Raw genomic sequence first — 24888 nt, 5'->3', positions numbered from 1 at the left:
TCCAAGCAAAATATTGCTGATGGGATGTTCAACGATGTCACTCTCTAGAAAGTGTTATAGTGACAGTTAAGTAATTACTTCCTTTATCGAATGGATAAGTCAATCATCTGTTGAATTTCTGTAATAAGGCCCTCGTTACTGGGGGCGAGAGTCTCAACCATGGAGGAAATATATTTCATCCATGTTTCAACGAATGAGCGAATCCCTTTGTTTCAGAGTTAAATACCATAGTGTGATATGAATTTATTAGAAAAATCTGATAAATGTATAAATATCATTACTACAGTACTAGATTACACCATGAAAGGTGGGGGGAGGGGCATATAGATTATTAGACTTTTTCTGAAGAATCTGTGTCAAGTTTGTTTACATCAGAAATAAATATGTAACTTACCCGTCCTCTGGGTATTTCCATAAATACATTATTCAAACATATCGATTTCAGAATATTAAAAGTAAGAATATTGATTTGTACAGTGTTCATACTTAACTTTTGCCGAATTGTTGTTTGGCTCTCGTTGACCATGGTAGGCTTACATACAGCGACGATATTATTTGTGTTATAAATGTGGTCCGCAACTCGCAGTTGATTGGTCCATTGTTTGACATCACGTGTACATATACACTTGACACAAGCACGTGATAAGCCGCAATCGAGTCAAAACACAAAACATGGAGGTTGATATTCAGAGGGTTCTTCTCCTTTTTAGCTTGTTTTTCATTGTTTCTGAAGCAGCGTATCCAATATTTTTCTTTGGAAGACCACGTGGGGGGATGCTGACCCCTCCAATTATCAGCCATCATGATGTTTTACCTCCAGAACAGTGGTTTGAACAGAAATTGGATCATTTTGATCCCACCGATACAAATACGTGGAAGCAGGTATGGTGGTAATGTATTTAAATACCTTCTGCTTTATTACTGTACTACAATACAATAGGATGTACAACAGTGTACTGTATTGTATAGTAACTAGGCCTAGTAGGAATATTAAATTATAATTATGGTATTTTTATGCACTTTTAATACTAACTGGCTGGCAGTAGTAATAATACATTTAAAAAAATTCAATAGAGTTAGAATGCCTATCTATATTATATAAATGAATAGGAATAATATTAAATTATTAGTAACATGAATATGTTTGTGTTTTTAGACTTTAGAGGTATTTTGTTAATGACACATTCTTTAAAGAAGGTGGCCCAGTTTTTCTAATGATTGGAGGAGAAGGTAAAGCCAACGCAGCTTGGATGGTCACTGGTACTTGGATAGAATTTGCAAAGACTTACAATGCTCTATGTTTAATGTTGGAACATAGATTCTATGGAGATAGTCATCCAACCAGGTAATTGTATAATATTGTTTTGTGGTGTTCATCACTACTTTTATTCATATTAACTTCAAAAAGATCAATATATTATTTCAACATATCTAATATCATATTCATTGTTATTCTGATTTTTGTTTCACCTAATTTTTATCCTATAGTGCAATATACCGTATATCCTCTGGTATAATCCCACCTCCCTAAAACACAAAATTGGGCTGACTTTGTGGGGTGGGTCTATACCCGGGGAAACCTTGGTTCAGGAAAAAAAAAATTGATAACCATTTCTTGTAAACCCTCATCAGAACTGGCTAGAGAGAGGCCTACATCCAGACCAAAAGGCAATATTGGGACTATACCCAAGGATATGCCTGTTTGTGAAATCAGACATAAAGTAGGGGGTGGGATTATACCCGAGGATATATGATAATCAATTTAATAAATATAGTATGTTTGTAGAATTGCTTCGTTTATATTTCTTTCTGTAATATCCATCCATTCTTAGGTATTATTATAAATTATAATGAAATCTTCCTTCAATTCTTGTTTTTGTACTGCTCAAAAATAAAACTCATAGAATCATTTAGTGACATGGCATGATGAATCAGTAGCATTTTAAAATGGTATTAGTTATATTCAGAATTGAACACAAGTACATTTTTAATTATTGAAGTGAAGAAAATATTTAAATTTCTTTTATTACGGTATTTATCTGATTTATTTTTTAGTGATTTAAGTGTTCAAAATCTGAGATTTCTAAGCAGTGAACAGGCCTTAGCTGATCTAGCTTACTTTAGGGCATGTATGGCATTGAAAATGAACTTGGCTGATAATAAATGGGTTTCATTTGGAGGATCGTATCCAGGTAAGAGAAGGGGTTTTGGTTGTGATAATTATGGTGTTATTCTAGGACTAGCAAAGAGGCTTTGGGGAGGGATTCTTAGTTGCAGATAAATGAAATTAAATAAGATTGAGTGACACACATGTTATTATTTAGTTGTACTAATTGATAGGAAGATAATTGATATGTGAATTATTTTGTCATAGGCAGCTTATCGGCATGGTTTCGTCTGAAGTACCCTCACCTTGTAGATGGTGCTGTTTCTACAAGTGCCCCATTTCAGGCAACTCTTAATTTTCCAGGTAAAGTTGTATTTCTTCTGCTCGTCTTCCACTGATAAAACACAACATTAATAATAAACATTTCTTTTGACTATTTTTGTCTTTTATTATCCTTTCTTTGTCTTTTATTATCCTTTCTTTACAGCTCCAACACGTGAAAATAAATCAATAAATATTATTTTCTCATTTCCTGAGGACGATCAAAGTTATTGATTTTTCTTCAGAACTAACATGGTATACCGACAACATAAAATATTACTATCATTTTATTTCTCAGAATATTTAGAAGTTGTAAGAGATTCTCTCACAACAACAAAATATGGGTCAAAGTGCAACGACAATATCCAAAGTGCTACACAGATGATAGATTCATTGTTACTTCACCCATTAGGATGGCAGACGCTTACTAAAACGTTTAAGTAAGTCTTAATTTATGTAATCAGAATATATGTAATCCTGTTTATAAATATAAATAAAAGAGCTGCATAGGCAGGGTAGATAGAAAAAATCAATTTGTTTGATTTTTTATTTTTTTATTCAATCCTGTAGTTGCTTACACTGTAAATTTACTGGGATACCATTGCATCACTTCTGGAATGGTTTGGGAAACAACATTAAACGTAGGCTTATTATCATTAACGTCAAGGAGTATTACTTTAAATAAAGCTGAGCCTCTCTCTATACCATCAGATGCAAAGATTGTAAATGATATATCTGAACTATCTTCTCTGTCAAGAATTATCAAACAATTAATTGATACAATTCAATTCATGTATTGACTTTCACTGTATTTCACAAGTATTAAACATTTTTCTATAGGTTGTGTAATCCACTTGATGGAACAAATAAAAATGATGTTTCCAACATGTTTGTGAACATTGTTGGTAACTTTATGAACGTAGTACAATACAGTAAAGATAACAGAGAGTTTGAGGTAAGCAAAGCTAAATATCATCTGCACAGCAAACAGCACTATATATCAATATCAAGAGGTTGGGTCAACTTTTTCTCATTCTCACATATTTCCTCATCTTTATCGTTTCAAATGAATTAATACATTTTCAGTTTATCACTGGGCAGTTTAGAATGAATGTTCGTTGCCTTTTTCAATATAAAGAGGTGAAACAAACTACAGTTTATACTACTTAGATATCAGAGGAGGGTGTGTTTGATGTTATTGATTACAGAAAATACAAATCTTTTTTCAATTCAATTCAACAAAACATTTATTTTCTTCCTTTGAGTAACTACAAAATATAATATAAATAACAAAGTTAAAGTGAAATACAGAATACTAACAAATATGATTAAAAGTATAACAAAATGAACTAAAGTATGTAGGTAGATTCCAGTGAAGATTGGGCCCGCTTAGATAGACAACAAATCTAACGACAGTATTTCTTGTTTTTTCAGGGTGCCTTAGGAACAAATATAACAGTTGATACTATTTGTGACATTATGTGTGATGAATCGGCTGGTGATGTTCTTGAAAGATATGGTAAATTCAACTCACTTATAATGTCCACTTACAAAACAGAGTGCTTGGATATTGAATATGACAGCATGGTGGCAGAATATCGTAATATATCATGGGATAGTGCATCTGCTGAGGGAGGTAAGTCTACAGTCAAAACTCTCAATACCAGACCGTCCCAAATTCAATTTGACCATTAAAAACACTCTCAATACCAGACATATTTGACCAGCCCAAATGTGTCCGGTATTGACGGAGACAATTTTGTGAAAAAAAAACCCAATCTAAACGTACTGTATTTAATCACTACCACTGATCCCATTTTGTGTTTGGATTGAGGTAAGCATATACTTAAGTTGGTGTACACTATATTGGTGATAACCTGTAAGAACACAGGAATCGTATTGCTGTACACAAATAATGTCTAATTTAATTTTAGGCCGTCAATGGGTTTACCAAACATGTTCTGAGTTTGCATTTTTCCAGTCAACAGATTCTAAGCAACAGCCATTTGGACAGCACTTTCCTGTCACGTAAGAAAATCAGTAATATTTTAGACTTAATAAAATATGATGAATTAAAAAAAAAACTTTTTAGGCTATAGTTGTGTAGGCCACATGGTGTTGGTCTTTTCACAAATATGTAAACCTCATCTTTTCATATTAACAGAAACCGAGATTAAATATTATTACAAGAAATAATATCAAAGAACTAGTATTGTTGTTGTAAATGAAAAAAAAAATCAACAATTGTTCTCATCTGCAGCTTTTCCATCCAACTTTGCCAAGATATTTTTGGTAAACAGTTTAACCGATCAACAATTGAAGAAAATGTTAAAAGAACGAATACAAACTATGGTGGATATGGAATACAAGTATCAGAGATTGTGTTCCCTAATGGTTCCATTGACCCTTGGCACTACCTAGGTATCACAACAAGTATTGGGGATGATGCTAAAGCTGTTTTTATAAATGGTAAGACCATTTTGCTAACACTTTTGTAAGTAATTCTTGGGTGGGACTTTGTTTGCAGCTTTTCTTAACTGGCTACCTGTCACAAGTTTTTTTGAGGGAGACCTTCAAATGTTGTTACTTCCTGGATTTTGCCTCTTTATTATTTATATTTAAATTTGTATTTTGTTTACATTGAAAGCAAAAATGTTATTATGAATGAATAAATGTTAAAAATTATCATGATTTGAATAAGAAAGTTATAACAAAGCAAGTAATCCTATTTTCAATTAATTTTGAATCATTTATGTGATGCAATTTTCTCATATAGTAGACCCTTTAAGAAAAAAACAAATTGGCTGAAGCTTATGGTTAATAATATAAATAATATAATAATAATAATAATTAAGGTATAATTTATTGTCCAAAAACAGGCAATCAATGATATAAATAGCCTAAAACCTGAAGCCATAACATTTTACATTAAAAAGGTTAAGACTTCTGCCGATGACAAGACCCTTAGGGGAGAAGAAGTGTAACAAGTCCACAGTGCTCTGATCTTCATGAAATAGCGCTTTATAAAATGTCGCATTATATATATTATATATATATATATGTAAAAAAAAAATAAATTACCAAATTAATGTGTGTCGTTTTACAGGTACTGCACACTGTGCTAACATGTATCCAGCAACTGCTCAGGATTTACCCCAACTTATACAAGCAAGGAAAACAATACAATCAAACGTACAGCAGTGGATACAATGATAGGGTTCATTTTGTGGCAACAATGATAGGGCTCATTGTGTATGGATACAATGATAGGGTTCATTGTGTGTGGATACAATGATAGGGTTCATTGTGTGTGGATACAATGATAGGGTTCATTGTGTGTGGATACAATGATAGGGTTCATTGTGTGTGGATACAATGATAGGGTTCATTGTGTGTGGATACAATGATAGGGTTCATTGTGTGGAAACAAGGTCATGTGAAAACATTAATAGGAAAAACTTTCACACTCTGCTTTTAGCAGTATATTTGTATTTCTGTTTTTCAAATAATTTATTTTTCTTTCTGGAAAATAGTAAAATAGTTTTCTATATTATTATTATGTTTCATTTTTTTTATTAACAACATACAAATCCTGGTTTATGCCAATAAATATATTGATAAATATGTATAAATGTTAATCTATTTTGTGCCTACTTACCTGGATAAACCGACATAGGCATTTTTCCTTTCTACGTGAGAACAAACCTCGAAAAAGAACGTGAAAGTCCCTCCAAGACAGTTGTATAGTCTGAATTAAATTTCAGTGATAATTATGGGTTGTTATTGTTAGTTAATCACCAGATCAGTACTACTGCTAAAAACTGTTTATTAAACCTAGTTAATGATCACGTCCCAAAATGACAATGATGAATTATGAATTTTTGTATACTGTAAAATAATCATTAATAATAAATGATTACTTTTCATATTGGATGACATGCGTGAGTTTCATTTGTAGTTATATATTAAACTTATTCTGAAAGTTATGTAGATGTATAATAAACAACAACGCAATAATAGCAATACAGCATGTTTTTACCACCCATACCATCACTATCATCATCATCACTATCATCATCATCCCATTCATTAACCTCTTTACAGGATACATGATAGTAATATGCAATAACTACTGTAAATTGGTATATAATACACGACCGAATAAAAACTATTAAAACTCAATATATTGTATTTCATATATCATTGCGTGTATTCGTAGTGCAACCCATAAACAAAAATGTATAATTTATTTTCGATTAGATGTTGTTATTGTTTAATGAAACGTGTTTTAAATAATCTTACGCGGATTACGTAAGCATGCCTAACGATAGATATAGCTGACAAGTATGTGTACAGTTGTAGACCAGATACGATAACAGCATGATGCTTTACACGACTACTCTGGCGGTATCGGTGGTGGTAGGACTGTTTTGGAGAATTTTCGTTTTCGGTAAGATGCACGTTTGTGTAGGCCATAAATTTACAGATTTTACTACCGCGCCATATATACAGATTAATTTAACATTTACAAATGCGTATGGGTCAAATATGTGTGGTGGTTTTGTGGAAAAACGTATACTTTTTTTCCTAAATAAATTGCCTTAAAATAACATTATATGACAAAATAAATGGTTAAATTCAACCAAAAACCCATTGGCTGGCAGCCAATTTGACTATTTTTTGCTTTAAATTACAGTTTCTTCAGGTAATACATTTGTTTTCTATCCAATTTTTGGTCAAAATGGATACCTATTATGTGACATTAAAATGACATAATTAAAAAAAAACAAAATACACTAAAATAACTCCCTTTTTTTGACGACTTTATTAAACGGTAAGATCTTTTCTAATAAAGAATAAGAAAAAATCTTTAACTGGAATTTATTTCAAATAAAGCATTGAAGTTGCTAAATTGTTTTAAAATAATTTCCTTTAATTCATTTAAATCCTAATTTCCCAAATCAGTATTACTAATTTGTTTGTAACTCCAAATGATTAATCTTTCATTACAGATACGGTTGCTGGATGGCCTGCCACAACAACAAGTAAGTTGAATTTGATTTAATGCAGATGGCTATGATATAGGGCTTTTGTAAAACATTTTCCTACATTAACTTTAACCTACACTTATAGAGTGACACTAGGTACTACGAAGATATTAAAAAAGTAGCCGATACCTTTTGTCTCTCGTGATTGTGTCAAGATGTTGCTGACGACACTACAGTATGTTTAGCTGTTTTAAATGATAGAGAAATATCTTTTCAATTTTCCATCTTCTCGTCATGTTATTTTCTTGATATGTTTTTGTTGATTTTTATCGAATAGTAGACATATTTCGTTATCGGTATAAGGTTAAAGGTACAGAACAGAAAATCTGTTCATGATGACCTCCAACGTTTATGAAGGAGAATTTTGTCTAAGGGTCCACGTAGGTTAAAAACCCGAGGAAGTAGGCCTACTATAGATTTAAAACCTACTAATCAGTTTCTTTTTTCTCTCACGGTTAATCTTGTATTATTGTAGTTGATGCTGATGATATACAAACAGATTTTCAGTCTGGCTTTGATGGTTGGACTCAAGAATCTGGCGATGATTTTGATTGGACACGGCATAACGGTTCTACGTCATCACACAGCACTGGACCAACAGACGGACATTCAGGTTATGAATGTAAGTTTAGAAGAAATATTGTAAGGGTTGTATGGTAAACAATAAGTTCAGTTACTTACCAAAATAAGAACCAAGTATCAAGTTTTAGAAAAGTCCCCATACACTGTTTAGAGAGGTTGTTCAACCCACATAGCCTACAACTTCGCACTTTAAAAACACCCCTTAGGTTTTTGTTTTGTTTTAATCTGTTTTTGTTCTCCTTTTATTAGCATTTTCGGCAAAAACAACTCCTTCATATTAGAATAACATAGTATATTTTTCTTTTTTTACTTCCACATACATAGCTGATTATTATGTTTATATTGAAACATCATCCGTTGCAAGTGGTAATGGAATGTCAGCTCGGCTTAAAAGTCCAAGGATACCGGCAGAACAACAAAGTTTATTTTTATCATTTTACTATCACATGTACGGCAATACTATTGGAACACTCAACGTTTACAGAACATCAAACTTAGGTGATGAATTGTTATGGTCAAGACATGGTACCCAAGGAAATTTGTGGCATCTTGGTACAGTACAGTTCGTACACAATGGTTATGGCGAAAACTACATCGTATTCGAAGGCATTGGAGGACGTTCATATACTGGGGATATTGCAATTGATGATATTTACCTTGGTGGTGGTAAGTAACTATGTTGTTATGCCTATATGATAAAGTAATTTACAATTCTTCTAGAGTATTTAACCACTTTACTGCAGTAATTTACAATTTTACTACAGTATTATTGTAAGTCTTGAATGATGGTTGGAATTTGGTTATTGGATCTTTGTCGAGTATCAGCTCACTACTGAGTGAATCTGTAGTAGTAATCCTCCCTGAGAGCTGAGACGTCAACAACAATAAACATAGCTGGCATTGCAAGATCATGCTTAACACATAAACGAACCCTGGTGGATGACAATCTGGTAGTATTTAAAATATTCTTTGATTTTCGCTTAGGTTCTATCGGTCAGTTGGACACCGAGAGTGATAGTTCCTGGTCCGACTATACAGACCACACAGCGACCGGTAGTTTTGAAAAAGAACCCGTTGAAGAAACTAATCTTGCTAAAAATATCAAAGGTAACGTTTTTAAAAACATATCAAACCAGTATTGTAGTGACGAGATATCATTAGTAGATTTTGAACACAAAAGAGCCGTGAATTATCATGGTGCAAAATGAAAATAAATCTGACGACACAACTAATATACTGTATCCTTAATTCACAAAAATATTTCCCTACCATTTTTCAAACTAATATCTATTGTTACGCGCAGTTAGTTAATTATTAGCATTTATATTCATCTTTTGATCTCCTCCTCGTGGTGACTGTGACTAATTTTCTTGTTTTTAAACATATTTTAGTTTTTCAAAATGATGTTCCTGTACTTCGAGTAAAAATGTGTCGACCAAAACAGTTTGGTAATAAGCCAACAATAGGCCGAGAGTCTAGAGTTTGTGGACAATTGTAAATGATTGGAATCTATCATCGTTTGTCTAAATGGATGAAAAGCAGCACCGTTCGGCAGTACCGCTCGGCAGCACCGTTCGGCAGTCCGCTCGGCAGTATATTTACCGTTCGGCAGTACCATTCGGCAGTACCGTACTGCACTAGAGACAAACATTTTCTGATTTTATTTCAATTTTTTATTTCTCTTTCTTACGTAGCACTAATGTTTCTCAGATAAAAATGTTACAGTTTTTTACAATATTATGCAAATTAAATATTTACATATCATATACATAGAATGCACATTATATTATGTAAATTAAATATTTACATATAATATACATAAAATGCACATTAGTACAGGATTTGCATAATTCTTTTAGAATATACCACATACTACAATCATCTTTGATTTAGTCTTTCTAATCGTCGTCTTCTTAGTTCTTCGTTACTTATTCCTTCACTGGAGGCGTGTCCAGATGTAGTCCCATGGGGGTATGGTGGCAAAGTTGGTGATCTTACATTTTGATGATTGTTGACATCTTCTGCAGGGGGTGCTGATGGATATGACTCACTGTTGTTACCAGGCACTGTAAAAAATGTAACATTAATAGTTCTCAATTGGGACAAGATGTTGTAAAGCTCTGTCTACACTATCAAACTAGTTTGACAAAAAAAGATGTGCCCAAATATGGTAGTGATATGACATCATCATGTCCATTTATGGGCACATCACATTTTTTTGGCACATAAAGTTTGATAAAGCTGTAGACAGAGCTTTATATTGTAAAGCATAGTTTAATATTTTTAAATGTCATTCAAATATAAATTAGTTTCATTCAATCTGTGCAAAAATATTGTTAAAAATAAAGTAATTGCGATTATGGTACATAACTGATGAAAAGCAAGCCTATAAAGTAGTTTGTTTGAAAGTCATAATGAAGATGATCATGTGGATATAATGATGATAAAGTGTTTGACACAGTGGTGATATGGTGGTGACATTTATGATGATGGTGACATTTATGATGGTGGTGATATTTATGATGGTGGTGACATTTATGATGATGGTGACATTTATGATGGTGGTGACATTTATGATGGTGGTGATATTTATGATGGTGGTGACATAGCTATAAGTTTGGCCAGTTTTATACCCAGGAATACCACCGATGGAATACCACCGATGGAATACCACCGATGGAATACCACCGATGGAATACCACCGATGGAATACCACCGATGGAATACCACCGATGGAATACCACCGAATCAGCTCTCCAACTAAATTAAGCACGTAAACACACCTGAGTGTTGGCTATTCCTCATAGCAGCTGCCATTTGTTCTTCTTCACTCATACCTCCTGTATATGAATCTCGTTGGAACCCATGACCCCCAGACGCCTGAGCCCGAAAGCCTGTAGTCTGCCCTCTATTTGTATTTTGATGCCTTCCTGCTGCAGTAGAACGTCTATAATTTCTTTGTGCTGAGTCACCTGAAATGTATTGTTCATACCTTTAAGCTTAACTACAAAACTGAGGCAAAGAAATTTATAAAATGTATTTCACCTACCCACCCCTCAGCAGCTATCTAGGAGGTTAAACTAAAAACAACCTCTATGGTAAAAAGAAATATAAATTAAAATTACCAAAATTTGTGACAATTCCAGCTACAGAATCCATGATTGTCTTCAAAGGGCCTTTAGTGTACGCAAGTCCAACTAAGATACCAGCAAGATGGCCTGTGAATGAAGTGCGTGGTACCAGTATCTGTATAAGAACCAGCTCTACCCAGCATGCCCACTGCGATGGGACACTAACAATTCCCATAATGCTTTGCCTGTAATTTGGCATAAAATGAGTGGTGACCACTTTCAAGGCAAATAGGACACCTGTGAAAAAAAAAGAATAGTTGAAAGAAGACTAACATTTATTTTCATGTTCTTAGTTATTCAATTTTATAAATAATACAGTGAATAATTAATACTCTCAGATGTCACATTGCAATCATTTCTTTAACTGCAGCAAGAAGGACACTTACAAATGTGCATGTTGTCTGAAAGCTCACTGATAAGTAATAAATGATTCAATTTTTTGTGGTGATTGTACATTTTTTACTCTAGACCACCTTGAATCATGATGGCCAACCCCTGATTGGCTGTTTTCCCCTTTTTTTGTGAGCATACCCACGACCGACCCAGAGTGGTTTTTTACTAAATTACCTGAAAACCCAGCTGCACAGCTAAGAATGTAAGAATCATCATCTAGAAGCTCAGCAGCAAGAAAATTAACTGCAACCATTACGATATTAGTAATTACAGAAAAAACAGCGATCAAGTATGCAAAATAGTAGGATCCAAAATGATGCTCAAGAGACCGTCCTTTCCATAAAAACGACACCATGTTGTAGTACAAATGCCAGTCATCGAGATGGAACCATGCTGCAAAAAAGAGTCGTGACCAATCACTTCGATACCAGACAGTAACTGCGCTGACACAAACCCTCTGAATTGATGGTTTGCCAATAATACTGTATAAGAATCCATTGAGGACTTTGAGATATATAACGATGTTCAAACCAATTGTTATCAGGGTGGTAGGAGGAATATGATTGAAGCCAAAACGAGCCAATTGCATAAACAGAAGAACGAGCCCAAACCCGCCTTGTCGTCTTCTTCTCGGTCGCATCATCTTTTATAAATACAAGCTGTGAAAGGAAATTAGTACAGTACAGTATTAAAAAGTTATGAGAATGAAATTGATCATAGCCAAAATTAGCATAATACTATACTATTATTATAACAGGGATGTATAAGTATACCTCCCTGATTATAGTACAAATACATTTTGGTGTGGTGTTATATTTGGATTAAAAAATGTATATTAATTATTATTATAGTAATACTACCTTACAAATAACTACAAAATACACTAAAATTATATACAATATACAATTATACAAAAATACAACCAAATTTACTTAATAAAAACAGTGTGATACCCATCCCCCTACAGTATCACAACCACCAGCAGTGCAATGGGGAATAAAAAATGTTTTACCTCTGGACACAATTGCTAACTTTCTGGTGATGTTTTTGGTGCTGATAATAGTTTTAATACAGAAAACGATATTAAAAGCTAATTAAACCAACTAACACGACAAAATATACCTTCCAGAACTATTTAATGCTATATTAAGATTAGTTACACGTCGTTTTACGAAAACCAATTTATTTAAAGCAGTATTGTTTTTGTTTTTATCATAAAAAAGCAGTCGACACTTACACAATTTTTTATTAAGATTTAATCTAAGTTGATTTAATTTACTAAAAAAAAATTATTGTGTATTAAAATAATTATTTTACTAATTTTAAATTTTTTAGTTGGCCTATAGACTTGGTTTGGGCCTATATGTTTTTATTTGTATATTTGGTGAAACAATTATAATGATGAATTTATAAGAACAATAAAAAAAAAATTGCTGAGTAGTCGTCGCGACAAAATGGAGACTCGTATAGTTTCAGCGGCTGTTTTATTTTTTATTTGTTTTCTCACTTACCGAGAAATAAATCAAACAGACGCAAAGGTAGAAGAAAGACAGATTCCTAAATTTTCTCATTTGTCAGGTCCGACACTAAAAGTATTGTACTGGTAAGTAAAATTGTTCGAAAAGCTAGGCCTACTGGTAGTACACTTTCTACGTCTGTATCGTGTATTTAATACTGTCTAGCGAGCTGGGCTGGGCGAACAATCCAGCTAGCTTTGTTGGTATGTTATGTAACATCTAGCCTAGGCAATGAACACAAGGCAGACATTTTGTATTCTTTTTTTTTCCTTCAAGGAAACGATTCTACTAGACCTGGATAATTAAATAAAATATATTAATCCTACTAGGAAAGACTAGGTAGGCCTAGGCCTATCCTACACCTATATTACTATATAATAGTTAATACTAGACTAGCCTATAATAATAGATAGCTATATTTATAGTCAAACTTTAATATTCAAACATTTTATTTTTTTAATAAAATTTTATAATAAATACAGTAATAATGATATGATGTTTGATGATGTTTTTATATATAAAATAATAATAAATATAAAGAAAAACAAAAACTGCAGCATGCATGATTTTTATATTTTTAATAATATAGCAGGTGTCTGGAGGCCTAGCCTAGCTAGTGCATTTTTACTAATAAATTTAGTGTAGTACTAGCTGTATGTACTTTGTGTTATAAAGTACATTAGTTTAGCGGCTAATTTTTATTTATTTCCACCGTCTAAACAGCAGTATGAAAAAAATATATATCATGTGTCGATGATACAATAAAAGTATTTTTTTCTATTTATTATTTTTATCTATTATGTATGAATGAATTTCTAAATTATTCATTACTACAGTATTTTATGTGAATATTAATTTGTTCTTTCAGCATATCATGAGGGTACAGGAAAGCCTTTGAGGATTACCGGTTCCACTTGTCTCAACGTTACCCAGAGTTGAGCATAGAAGGGACCAACTTCCCCCCAACTCCTCTTAGGCAGAACCTCGCATCCTTTCTGTCAATGGCCAAGCTAGTGATTATGGGTATGCTTGTGTTTGGTAGTAATCCATTTGCATCCGCCGGAATGAACACTCCTGCCATCTGGAACTGGGCTACTGAAAATAAGGTTAGTTTTAAAGTAGTTGTCTCTGATTTTTGTAAACGAATACTGTACTACTATAATAAAAATATAATTGTTCTTTTGAATTACATTAGTTGGTATTATCTTCTATGAAAAAATATTGTTCAATTCAAATGTATTCACATGAAATAAATGATGTTTTTGTTGTACTGTAGGTGTATGCATGCTTGATGATCTTCTTCATTTCTAATGCTGTAGAAACTCAATTGTTGTCTACTGGAGCCTTTGAAATTTCTCTAAATGGTAAGAATTTCAAAATTTTCAATTGAATAAGACTTTAGTATTTAAAGTTAGGTTTTCTGGATACACAATGTGTTTTGAGAATATTTCAGGGTTATTGCTTTTGTTTTATATTTTAAGTTATTACATTTGCATTATTTTCATTAACTTAACATTTCAGATATCCCTATCTGGTCCAAAATGCAATCTGGCAGAATCCCAAAATATGGCGAGTTGGTTAACATCCTGGATAACAATATTATGAATCTTAATTTTAAGGAATAAAATGATAAAATGTTTGGTAAGTTTGGAAGTTGTTATTCATCCAGCTAAATACTTAGGTTAAAAAAAACAAAAAAACCAAATGGACGTCATTGTTTCAAATCCAATCCTGTAGCAGTCAAAAAGGTTGATTGATCTTATTACTGTCACAGGTACAGGTGTGTTCATTAGTAAGGAATTATTAAAGGTGGTGTGCGGTCTCCCCGGACCAGTATTTTCTAACTGGTAAATTGTTCTATAAATGATTCAAAGTGCATTAGTAAAAATACAGTATTCTTACCGAAACAAAAAAATACTGTAAAAATATTTTATTCTATATTAATCAATGTTTCTATAATAAAACCAATCATTTTGTTTAGTTCCAGATGTGTCCTGCCTTCAATCGTACTTGATTAAGTCTTTAAGTGACCTTTGACCCGATGATAGCTGATACTTAAACCAGTGATACTGGCTGCATTGGCTGGATGTACTCTCAACTTGTTTCTTAAAGACCTAATTGAGTAGATTAAGTGTAGAAAGTAATATATGCTAGGGAAGTTGTACTTGTGTTAATAAATGCTCAGTACAAAAGCTATTTAAATTTTCAGGTACATTTCTTCTATTTATTACCTATCTTTTACTGTCATAGTCTTCAAATGAAAACAATTTTTGGAAATAAAACATATTATTGCCCTGTGGCCGTATTCACCAATCACACTTAAGTGAGATATTTCCCTTAAATTATTTATTAGCACAAGTATGATATTGTAAATTTGATGGTGTTATAATTTGATATAAAAAAATAGTATTTGATATTAACCAATAATGCTTGTAATAAATTCTTGTTTTGTGAAATGTTTGTATGTTGGAAAATTAGTATGTTCTCTCTATATTATCTTCTAAATAATGTTTTCTTGATTGTTGCAATTATTTAGGTAATTTTATTGAACAGTATTTTTTTCCTCATTGTTGAAATAATGAATAAATATTTTAAGGTTTATACTATAGATGGTATGTATTGTTTGTTGTGCCTTTGTTGCTATTAATTTCTAAAGCGCTGTCTACACCATCAAACAAATTGAAAACAAAAATGTGAGGTTTTCAAAAGTGATATGTCCAAATATGGAAGTGATATGCCCAGGTTATCAATCAACCATGTGTATGTAATACCAAAAATCTGATAAAGAATTATAATACAGTATTTGTTTATTATTTATTTTACATACCAAGTTCAAAATATTATACAAAAGGTTTCTCTCTTATAAGTAAGACTAGTCATATGTTATATAATGGTAACAAATACCATATTTATTACAGTATTTCACACACATAGAGGCTACAACTTAAGTTATAATGTATTTGTTATAAAACCAATGAGATTATATAGATTGGCTAGAGGATGAAATTGGAGTCCGTCCTCTAGCCAATCTATTTAAGGTATAAACCTTTGTGTTTTAATGATGTGCATCTTCCACTTTTCAATCTTCATCAAATTTGCGTTTCATACTTGGATTGATAGTTATAATGTTGAGCTGCGGTGAAGCTGTAGTGGAGTTTCTTTCTGATGATGAACCATCCTTTTTCTCTGTTTTGATTGACTGCAGTTGAATGTGAGGAATTGCTGTAAACAAACCAAAATCATTTCAATTGGATTGGTTATACTTTGTACAATATTGTTATGGTTAAATAATCCTATTATACCAGTTTAGTAGTAGCAACTGTCCTGATCCGTGAGAATATGCTAATACAAACAGAGTGTAAAGTAAGAAGCGTGTAAAGTAGGTAGTATACTGTACACAGCCATAGAATACTATCCTTATCAGAAAATGTTTGCTTTCAATGCAAATCAAAATTGCTCCAGAAATGGAGAACCCCTTTACAAATACAAATAGCAAAACAAGATACAAAACAATAATGAAACAATTCAATGTTTGAGGAGAGTAGGGTCTCTTCCAAGTACTTTGTTGTATCACAGATGTTGTGGTAATTGCATTCAATACTAATAATAATTTTAGTTGTTTGCCCACACTATTACAATATTGTATGACAGATATAAAGATACCTTTTGGTGCATTACTGCTTTGTGTTGTGAGGACATTAGCATGTGATGCTCCACTTTTGCTGCCACTTGATTTAGATGTTAATGTAATAGTAGTGCCTTTTCCTAAAAGACAACAATCAACACATATAAATCCGTTGATTCAGAGTAACATATGTTACTTAAATATGATATTTAAATCAAAGCACTCACCTGATGATGAACTTAGACTTAACCGTGATGGGAGTACCATACCAGATGTCTGAAAAAAGAAATCAAAATCAATTAAATCATTTATGTAAATCGTATTTCTACAGTGTCTTTAGTAGTAAAATATACATAAATTAATACTTAATAATATGATATTATACACTACAAAACTTACTTTTCTACTGTTGGACCTAAGCCTATAGTTTGTCGATGAAAAGCAATATCGATCTGGAGGAAGATTCGGCCCATTATGCGGCTTTATTGCAGGAAGGGCAGTGTTGTTCTTTACCCTAGCAACCTCTAGTAGTAGCTGAAAGTCAACATAAAAAAATAAATATAATTCATTGTCAATCTTGCAAAAAAACATAAATAGAAACATTTTATTTACTGTACGATAGAGACTCTGACCTCATATCATTTTGTTATTGCTTCCTATGTCAGAGTATGTAAATGTTATGAAACTTGAAAAAAACTAGGATATTGAGTTAGATTGTTATTGATTTTTTGTACTTCAATTTAAGACATTCATAGTGCCAACACCATTATAGCTTACTTCTCTGGGAGGGGGACAAGTGAAGGAGTGATCCATACGTGTTTGCACCGCTAATTGTACATCCTCTCCATCTATTACTTTTTTTCCAGCATGATTACCAAATATTTGGGCATCATCAAGAATGTCCGTTACATAGCCTGAAAAAGAACACAATCAACTTAAATTTATTCATCTTTTTTTTAGTTTTAAATAGACGACTGCCCTCTATCTTTATTAAAAATAATTTAATATTGTACATTATAACAATACAATATTACATATTTATCATAATAAATTAAAATGTCATTTTTTTAAAAACAATTTTGTTATATGTTATTAATATCTACTAGGTATTATACCTAGTAGAAAAATACTTTTTTAATGATGTAAAGAAGAAAGTTCGGCGTTCTACAATCCATTTGTAACAAGATTATTATCTAGTTATGCAGATATTACCTAGGCCTACGTCTACTATCACTATCTATACGACAGGTCAGACTGAACGCTCCGGAACTGAATTTCCCCGGTGGAGCTCAGAAGTACAAAACACTGTTCCCACACCAGCAGAGGCCTAGCTATGAATGGGAATTAATGACAAAAAGAACCTACGATATGTGAATTCCAACATCTGATTAATAACACGAGGTTCATACTCGGTCACTCCCATGTCTTTTAGAATTGCTACCATGGTTTGAGCGTCCTTTGGGGTACGATTATTCCCTCCGCCACCACCACCAGTTGTTGGAGCCGCCATTTTGAATTCTATACTCAGTATATTGAAGTATGGAACGCCAATGTCGCATACCAATGTAATCGTCGGTACCATAATTTTGACATTAAAAATACTACTGTATTAATGTACCCTTGTGAATAAATGCCATTTGTATGTTTGATAATGAAATTAATTAATACTAAAATTATATAAAAAAAGAGAACATTAAGCCAAAGTACTCATTAGCCTTTATTTCTTACAAAATAGGTGCATCTTTTACATAATACTAATAAATCAACCAAAACATACATAAATTAAGAATTGTATTTGCAAAACCACATTCACAGATTCAACTATATATTCAATTTTTATGTGGAAAAATAAATTAATTACTACAGCAGGTAGAATTGTTTTTTATTTTCTTCTTTCTTCATCAAAATACACAACCTACAAACACTAGCATTTGACATACAGACTGTATCCAAATGTGTTCTCAGTATCAAGTTGTGTTAGAAACTTGACTTGTTCCGATAAATCTCTACAATCCTTGTATAGTAATGCGATTTATGTGAAAACCTGTATCATAATGTACTTTAGACTAGGTCTTTAAGGATGTGACTTACGCTACACCAGAAACATGCGAATGCACATCCTCCTAGCGAGCTCTGGGTGGTCAACTGCTCATCCTAACTGGGCCCTCTGGGAGACCAGTCTTTGGCTGAAGAGGTCGCCCAGTATAAAAATAAATAATAACAGAACAAACAGGAGGAAATAGTGACAACTTGTGTAAATAAAAATATGCTAATAGTAACAACCATGATGTAGAAAATAGTAAACTTTTTAAGTATTACAGTATTGTCCAAGAGATGATCAAAACACTGCTACTTTATGTATTTTGTTAAAAACTTTTGATGAAATTCTGATCGGATTGTATCATTAATAAATTTTTTCTCCATTTTGTCATCTTCTCCTCTTGCACAGTTCTTGAAAACTACATCATCATCCCACCTATAAAATCAAAAGAGATAAAATTGACTAATATGCTGGCCTAGGCCCACAATAGTTCGTTGTTCGCTCTCGAGAAAGGCACTCTGCTTCAACCAATGAGGATTGAGGGGTTTATTTATCTTTGGTTCACAAGGGTACTGTACTACAGCAGTATAGCTGACTTGAAGAGGCACTATATATACATATATTGAAGCATTTTGTAATTAAGTTCTTAAAAGCAGTAATACTGTAAGTAGTAATAACTCATTTTACAAACCTTCTTTTAACTTTAAAATCACTGACTTTTTGTGAATTTATTAGCGGATTTCCACTTATTATATTTTCAGTTCTTATTCTTTCTTCCTCTATTTTTCTTTCAAGTTCCTGAAAAAATAATCATAAAGATGTTGAATTGAAAGATTTTAACTTAAGAATTATGAGAAAAATTTAACAGCCAAATAAATATAACAATGTTAGATAAAGTTATTAACTATTTCTGTTTATTCAAGCAATCTATATAATCCATTCTTTTTATACACTTTTATTTACAAAAAACATTTGAATAAAATAATTACCTTTTGCATCTGTTCCTTGGCCCTTTCTTTTTTAATCTTGGTCAACTCGGCTAATAATTGGGCTGTATCATCATCATCGCTATCTGAATCCTATCAGAAAACAAAACAAGTAAAAAAATACTTCTACTGTATTTTGATAAAGATTAAACAAATTATAATATAAACACATAGAAGTTACATTTGCATATTTAGAGTCTATTTTAGTTGTTTATCGGCATACAGAACTAGGCACAGGTCGATGAAAAATGCTAGGCCAACCGTGGCAATAGAATAATAGTGTTGGTCATGCCAATAGACACAGGTTATATTTGAATAGAGAGTTGTAATCTATTGTTTAAATAGTTTTATTTTAGTATTTGAATGGAGAGTATTAAGCTATGTGTTAGTATCAACTTACAGCACTATCTGAGTCATCCTCTGGGTCATCTGCATCAAGATTGGCTGCCGGAATTTGTTCCAATCGTGGTCGCTTTGTGCTGGATGACTGATCTGTGTGTTATCAGAAAATAATACATTTATTTTAATTATTTATCATCAAACATATTTTATTTAAAGAAATATAATCCTTTCTCTTTATAATTATTTTATATTCATTTCATCTTTTATTTGTCTAATTTATATAAAAATAAAAATCAGCTTTAGCCTTTATTAAACATTTTCTGTTTCAGTTTTAACACAGAATAATAAAAACAAACAAGTACAAAGACTAAAAACACTTTACACCAAAGAGCACACCTCTATTTTTATCACCACGCTTCTCACGCACAGAAGCTCGTTCACGTTCTTCTAACTCTCGTCTGAAGTCACGGTTGCGAACTTCATCATGTGTATCTTGTCCTTGTTGTCTGTCAAAGAAACATACATTTTGGTAATAATTCAGCAAAAGCTAACTTAATTGTTCATTCATCAAAACACATTAAAGATAACAATGTACCTGTATTTTAATTTAGTGTGTGCTGGTAAATCCCTGCTTGAGTACTGTTTAGATAGGGCACTTAAGTCTCCTTCACCTTTATTTCGACCACCCCGTGCTGTGTCAAAGGTCGGTCTTGCTGCTGTTGTCATTTTGTCTATAAAATATAAACAATTATTTCAAGCTCAATACTTTTTCGAAATTTCCATCACTCAGTCAGAGTCCTGGCATCATTGTTGTATGGCATCGGTATGATGAAATATTCTTAATTTTATTTTAATCTAGCCTAATAACAAATTGTATGTAGGATTGTCAAAATGTCTAGGTTCCTCAAGGCTGTCTAACTAGCACCGACGGATTTTGAAATGGGAGAGATCCATCACAATTACCTAATTCTAAAAAACTAGCCTAGCTAGGCATAGGCGTACTGTAGGGTCCCCTTTCACCCTTTCTTTCGCACTCGATCGCGACGCAGTGTTTCTGATGAGATGAGGCCTACAAAAGAAGGCCAGCCTAGCCCTCCTTATTTATATTATTTGGCAATTTAAACATAAATATTAGCTAAAATAACACATATAGGCATATACAGATATAGTACAAGCAAACTACGTTACCAGTTTGTTACAGAAACATGAATTTTATTGGAAAATAAAATTGACCGAACAACACACGCAAACTCTCTCTACCTACAATATATACCAACCACACACAAAATATATTTCTCACACCAACAGAGGGCGTTGTTTCATTATTTCATAGAGCGCCCCCAAGTGGGGTCAATTGCAATTATTGTGTTGCGAGAGGTATATTCAGAGCGTCATTTCGACGATCGAGCATTCTCTACTTCTACGGAGCGCCATTTATGCCTTTATTTACTTCCGAAATAGAAATAGTACTACGGTAACTGGTTCAGTGGACCAAATTTAGCACCAGTGGAGCACAGTGATATAAAATAGAAATAAGTCACTAATTTTAATATCTTTTCGTATGTTAAAACACTGTGCTCAAGTGGACCCAATTTGGAGCCAGTGGAGCACAGTGATATATAAATAGAAAAACAAGTCATTGAATGTTAATATCTTTTCGTATGCTAATACACTGTGCTCAAGTGGACCCAACTTGGAGCCAGTGGAGCACAGTGATATAAAATAGAAATAAGTCACTGAAATTTAATATCTTTTCGTATTAAGCATATTTGAATACCTACCGGTATGGTACCATACATGTTCAACAATACAGTGTCACATATCTCTATTAAAAAAAAAAACAATATTAAAAAAAAAAAAAAATATCCGTCGAGGTTCGAACCTCAGCCGATAGCACTCAAAACTGAGCATTACCCGTTACGCCACCAAGTACATGACTGAAAAGCTGATAATAGTCTATTTATACGTGTATTACGTAATTGATCATTACGTCATAAATATCCTATTAAACTTGCTAAAACCAAAATGATCAGTTAGCTCAGTCGTCTGAGCGTCGTGTTACCAACACGTATGTCGTGGGTTCGATTCCCACGCTGGTCGGTGGAATAGAGTTAAAGGCATGCGGCCACTGTGTTTGGGGTTCACAGATCATACGTCCCCCTTTCCACCACACATCATGAGGCGACAACATCAATGCATCTGGTGATGTGCTGGAAACGACCCCAAAAGGCTGTGGCAGGGCCTTAGTGCTGAGGCAGGGAGAGCACATTTACCATCTTTTTTTTTTTTTTGGCTCTCGCAGACTGCTTTGGTGGTTTAAATTTTATGTTTAGCCCCCTCAATTTATTTTAATGTAAAAAAAAGGGAATTAATTCTCTTCCTTACGTGTTTAGAAGAGAATTAATTTTATCTCATCGTAGTTTGGTATGCCGTGCGTCTGTTATGCAAATGAGTGTGCACATGTGCTGTGGGAAAGATGGTATTGTTAGTCATTCGCGATCAACACACAACACTGTTCAATTTTAATTTTGTTAATCTTTTACATTAGAATTGTAATTCTACCGTTACACATTATAGTGTACTTTTAAATATCCGTTTCATGCAAGATATTGTATTGTAGGCCTACTAATATGTTGTGAATAAAAGTTTATGGTAGAATAAATAAATAAATATGTTTTAAGCAAATCTTCGAAATTGAAGCATAATTATGAAGTCGAGTTTTTTAAAACCCAACCTAAAATTCGCATCTGGATAGTTGAAATTTAACATTATAATTATCAAAGATGATATGATAATTCTAATTGTTTTCTAAATTATAGAAATATTAAAATTAGTAAGTAGGTTTCTGTGTGCTAGCTCTGTTTGTATTTCATAATTTTGTTTTGTTGAATTACCGTCACGGCCGCGTGCATTGCATGTCTCACACTTGGGAAACAATCACCATTGTATGGCTGGTTCTGAAAACTTGTATATTTCGTTTCATAATTTCCGGGGACTAAGCTTTCATTCTTAGCTCTGCCCCAACCATGGTGAGCTTAACTGGAGACTTAATATTTAATTTCATATTTCAATAAATATTTTTTCAGCCCCAATCATGGTGGGGAAGTGAAGACTCTTATATATCATGTTTCAAAATACTATAGGTGTCATTTCTGGGGACCTTGTAGCTATTTTAAACAGTTTGGTAAGCCCTGCGTTGTTATGCAAATGAGTTTGTGCAGGTGTAATGGGAAAGATAGTATTGTTAGTCCTACGCGGTGAACACGCCACAAAATAAAATTTAAATATTAAATTTTGATTTTGTTAAACTTTATTAGAAATTCAAATCATGTAAAGATACAATTTTCCGGGCGGGAATCTAGAAACTCCCCTCCTTTAGTTTAGTGATATAAAATAGAAATAAGTCACTGAATTTTAATATCTTTTCGTATGTTAATACACACTGTGCTCAAGTGGATTCAATTTGGAGCCAGGGGAGCACAGTGATATAAAATAGAAATAAGTCACTGAATTTTAATATCTTTTCGTATTAAGCATATTTGAATACCTACCGGTATGGTACCATACATGTTCGACAATACAGTGTCACTATATCTCTATTAAAAAAAAAAAACAATATTAAAAAAAAAAAAAAAATATCCGTCGAGGTTCGAACCTCAGCCGATAGCACTCAAAACTGAGCATTACCCGTTACGCCACCAAGTACATGACTGAAAAGCTGATAATAGTCTATTTATACGTGTATTACGTAATTGATCATTACGTCATAAATATCCTATTAAACTTGCTAAAACCAAAATGATCAGTTAGCTCAGTCGTCTGAGCGTCGTGTTAACAACACGTATGTCGTGGGTTCGATTCCCACGCTGGTCGGTGGAATAGAGTTAAAGGCATGCGGCCACTGTGTTTGGGGTTCACAGATCATACGTCCCCCTTTCCACCACACATCATGAGGCGACAACATCAATGCATCTGGTGATGTGGTGGAAACGACCCCAAAAGGCTGTGGCAGGGCCTTAGTGCTGAGGCAGGGAGAGCACATTTACCATCTTTTTTTTTTTGGCTCTGGCAAACTGCTTTGGTGGTTTAACTTTTATGTTTAGCGCCCTCAATTTATTTTAATGTAAAAAAAGGGAATTAATTCTCTTCGTTACGTGTTTAGAAGAGAATTAATTTTATCTCATCCTAGTTTGGTATGCCGTGCGTTTGTTATGCAAATGAGTGTGCACATGTGCTGTGGGAAAGATGGTATTGTTAGTCATTCGCGATCAACACAGAACACTGTTCAATTTTAATTTTGTTAATCTTTTACATTATAATTGTAATTCTACCGTTACACATTATAATAGTATTTTTAAATATCCGTTTCATGCAAGATATTGTATTGTAGGCCTACTAATATGTTGTGAATAAAAGTTTATGGTAGAATAAATAAATAAATATGTTTTAAGCAGATCTTCTATTTTAAACAGTTTGGTAAGCCCTGCGTTGTTATGCAAATGAGTTTGTGCAGGTGTAATGGGGAAGATGGTATTGTTAGTCCTACGCGGTGAACACGCCACAAAATTAAATTTAAAAGTTAAATTTTGATTTTGTTAATCTTTATTAGAAATTCAAATCATGTAAAGATACAATTTTCCGGGCGGGAATCTAGAAATTCCCCTCCTTTAGTTTACAAAGGTAATCTTAAAAAGAACCCCATGTGGAAAAGAAGCTTATCCGTTGAAAAGAAGCCACCGTACCCAAGAGTACTAAAAAATGAGGAACATTCGGTTATGGTGTCTATTTAATATAA

The 24888-nt window shown here is 32.9% G+C and overlaps 6 protein-coding genes across 9 annotated transcripts; 3 read left to right on the top strand and 3 right to left on the bottom strand.

The window, feature by feature from the left end:
* The first annotated feature begins 641 nt into the window (after window positions 1-641).
* LOC144842357 (putative serine protease F56F10.1) lies at window positions 642-6361 on the top strand. 2 transcript variants are annotated; one of them, XM_078698808.1, is made up of 10 exons: window positions 642-882; window positions 1164-1345; window positions 2056-2192; window positions 2375-2470; window positions 2727-2868; window positions 3269-3383; window positions 3863-4064; window positions 4363-4456; window positions 4689-4897; window positions 5535-6361. In XM_078698808.1, the coding sequence occupies exons 1-10, from the start codon at window positions 673-675 to the stop codon at window positions 5639-5641; spliced, it is 1494 nt and encodes a 497-aa protein (XP_078554934.1). In that variant the 5' UTR covers window positions 642-672; the 3' UTR covers window positions 5642-6361. The 2 variants fall into 2 exon arrangements, with proteins under 2 accessions (XP_078554934.1, XP_078554935.1); XM_078698809.1 differs by having other exon boundaries at window positions 749-882; window positions 1157-1345.
* A 1058-nt stretch (window positions 6362-7419) lies between these two features.
* Window positions 7420-8556, top strand: LOC144842478 (uncharacterized). The gene is made up of 3 exons (XM_078698924.1): window positions 7420-7473; window positions 7952-8098; window positions 8383-8556. Exons 1-3 carry the CDS (start codon window positions 7420-7422, stop codon window positions 8554-8556), a joined length of 375 nt encoding a protein of 124 aa, XP_078555050.1.
* Window positions 8557-9404: 848 nt separating this feature from the next.
* Window positions 9405-12788, bottom strand: LOC144843226 (rhomboid-related protein 4-like). Of its 3 annotated transcripts, none has more exons than XM_078700016.1 (5): window positions 12595-12788; window positions 11757-12241; window positions 11184-11426; window positions 10842-11030; window positions 9405-10124 (listed from the first exon to the last, which is right to left on the bottom strand). In XM_078700016.1, exons 2-5 carry the CDS (start codon window positions 12223-12225, stop codon window positions 9937-9939), a joined length of 1089 nt encoding a protein of 362 aa, XP_078556142.1. In that variant the 5' UTR covers window positions 12226-12241; window positions 12595-12788; the 3' UTR covers window positions 9405-9936. The 3 variants fall into 3 exon arrangements, with proteins under 3 accessions (XP_078556142.1, XP_078556143.1, XP_078556144.1); XM_078700017.1 differs by having other exon boundaries at window positions 12705-12778; XM_078700018.1 differs by lacking the exon at window positions 12595-12788 and adding an exon at window positions 12515-12548.
* Window positions 12789-13015: 227 nt separating this feature from the next.
* On the top strand, window positions 13016-15707 carry LOC144843228 (thioredoxin reductase-like selenoprotein T). The gene is made up of 5 exons (XM_078700020.1): window positions 13016-13185; window positions 13968-14205; window positions 14376-14463; window positions 14621-14740; window positions 15081-15707. The coding sequence occupies exons 1-4, from the start codon at window positions 13037-13039 to the stop codon at window positions 14722-14724; spliced, it is 579 nt and encodes a 192-aa protein (XP_078556146.1). The 5' UTR covers window positions 13016-13036; the 3' UTR covers window positions 14725-14740; window positions 15081-15707.
* A 187-nt stretch (window positions 15708-15894) lies between these two features.
* On the bottom strand, window positions 15895-18239 carry LOC144843227 (transcription initiation factor TFIID subunit 9-like). The gene is made up of 6 exons (XM_078700019.1): window positions 18090-18239; window positions 17502-17638; window positions 17124-17258; window positions 16952-17000; window positions 16763-16864; window positions 15895-16321 (listed from the first exon to the last, which is right to left on the bottom strand). Exons 1-6 carry the CDS (start codon window positions 18232-18234, stop codon window positions 16179-16181), a joined length of 711 nt encoding a protein of 236 aa, XP_078556145.1. The 5' UTR covers window positions 18235-18239; the 3' UTR covers window positions 15895-16178.
* Window positions 18240-18428: 189 nt separating this feature from the next.
* Window positions 18429-21422, bottom strand: LOC144842164 (spliceosome-associated protein CWC15 homolog). The gene is made up of 7 exons (XM_078698565.1): window positions 21282-21422; window positions 20689-20824; window positions 20490-20599; window positions 20152-20243; window positions 19755-19844; window positions 19457-19563; window positions 18429-19200 (listed from the first exon to the last, which is right to left on the bottom strand). Exons 2-7 carry the CDS (start codon window positions 20817-20819, stop codon window positions 19074-19076), a joined length of 657 nt encoding a protein of 218 aa, XP_078554691.1. The 5' UTR covers window positions 20820-20824; window positions 21282-21422; the 3' UTR covers window positions 18429-19073.
* Between the last annotated feature and the right edge of the window lie 3466 nt (window positions 21423-24888).

Source organism: Antedon bifida, chromosome 5 (genome assembly GCF_963402885.1).
Source record: "Antedon bifida chromosome 5, ecAntBifi1.1, whole genome shotgun sequence".
NCBI lineage: Eukaryota > Metazoa > Echinodermata > Crinoidea > Comatulida > Antedonidae > Antedon > Antedon bifida.
Note: the sequence above shows the minus strand (reverse complement) of the source record. Positions and strands in the feature narration are given on the sequence as shown.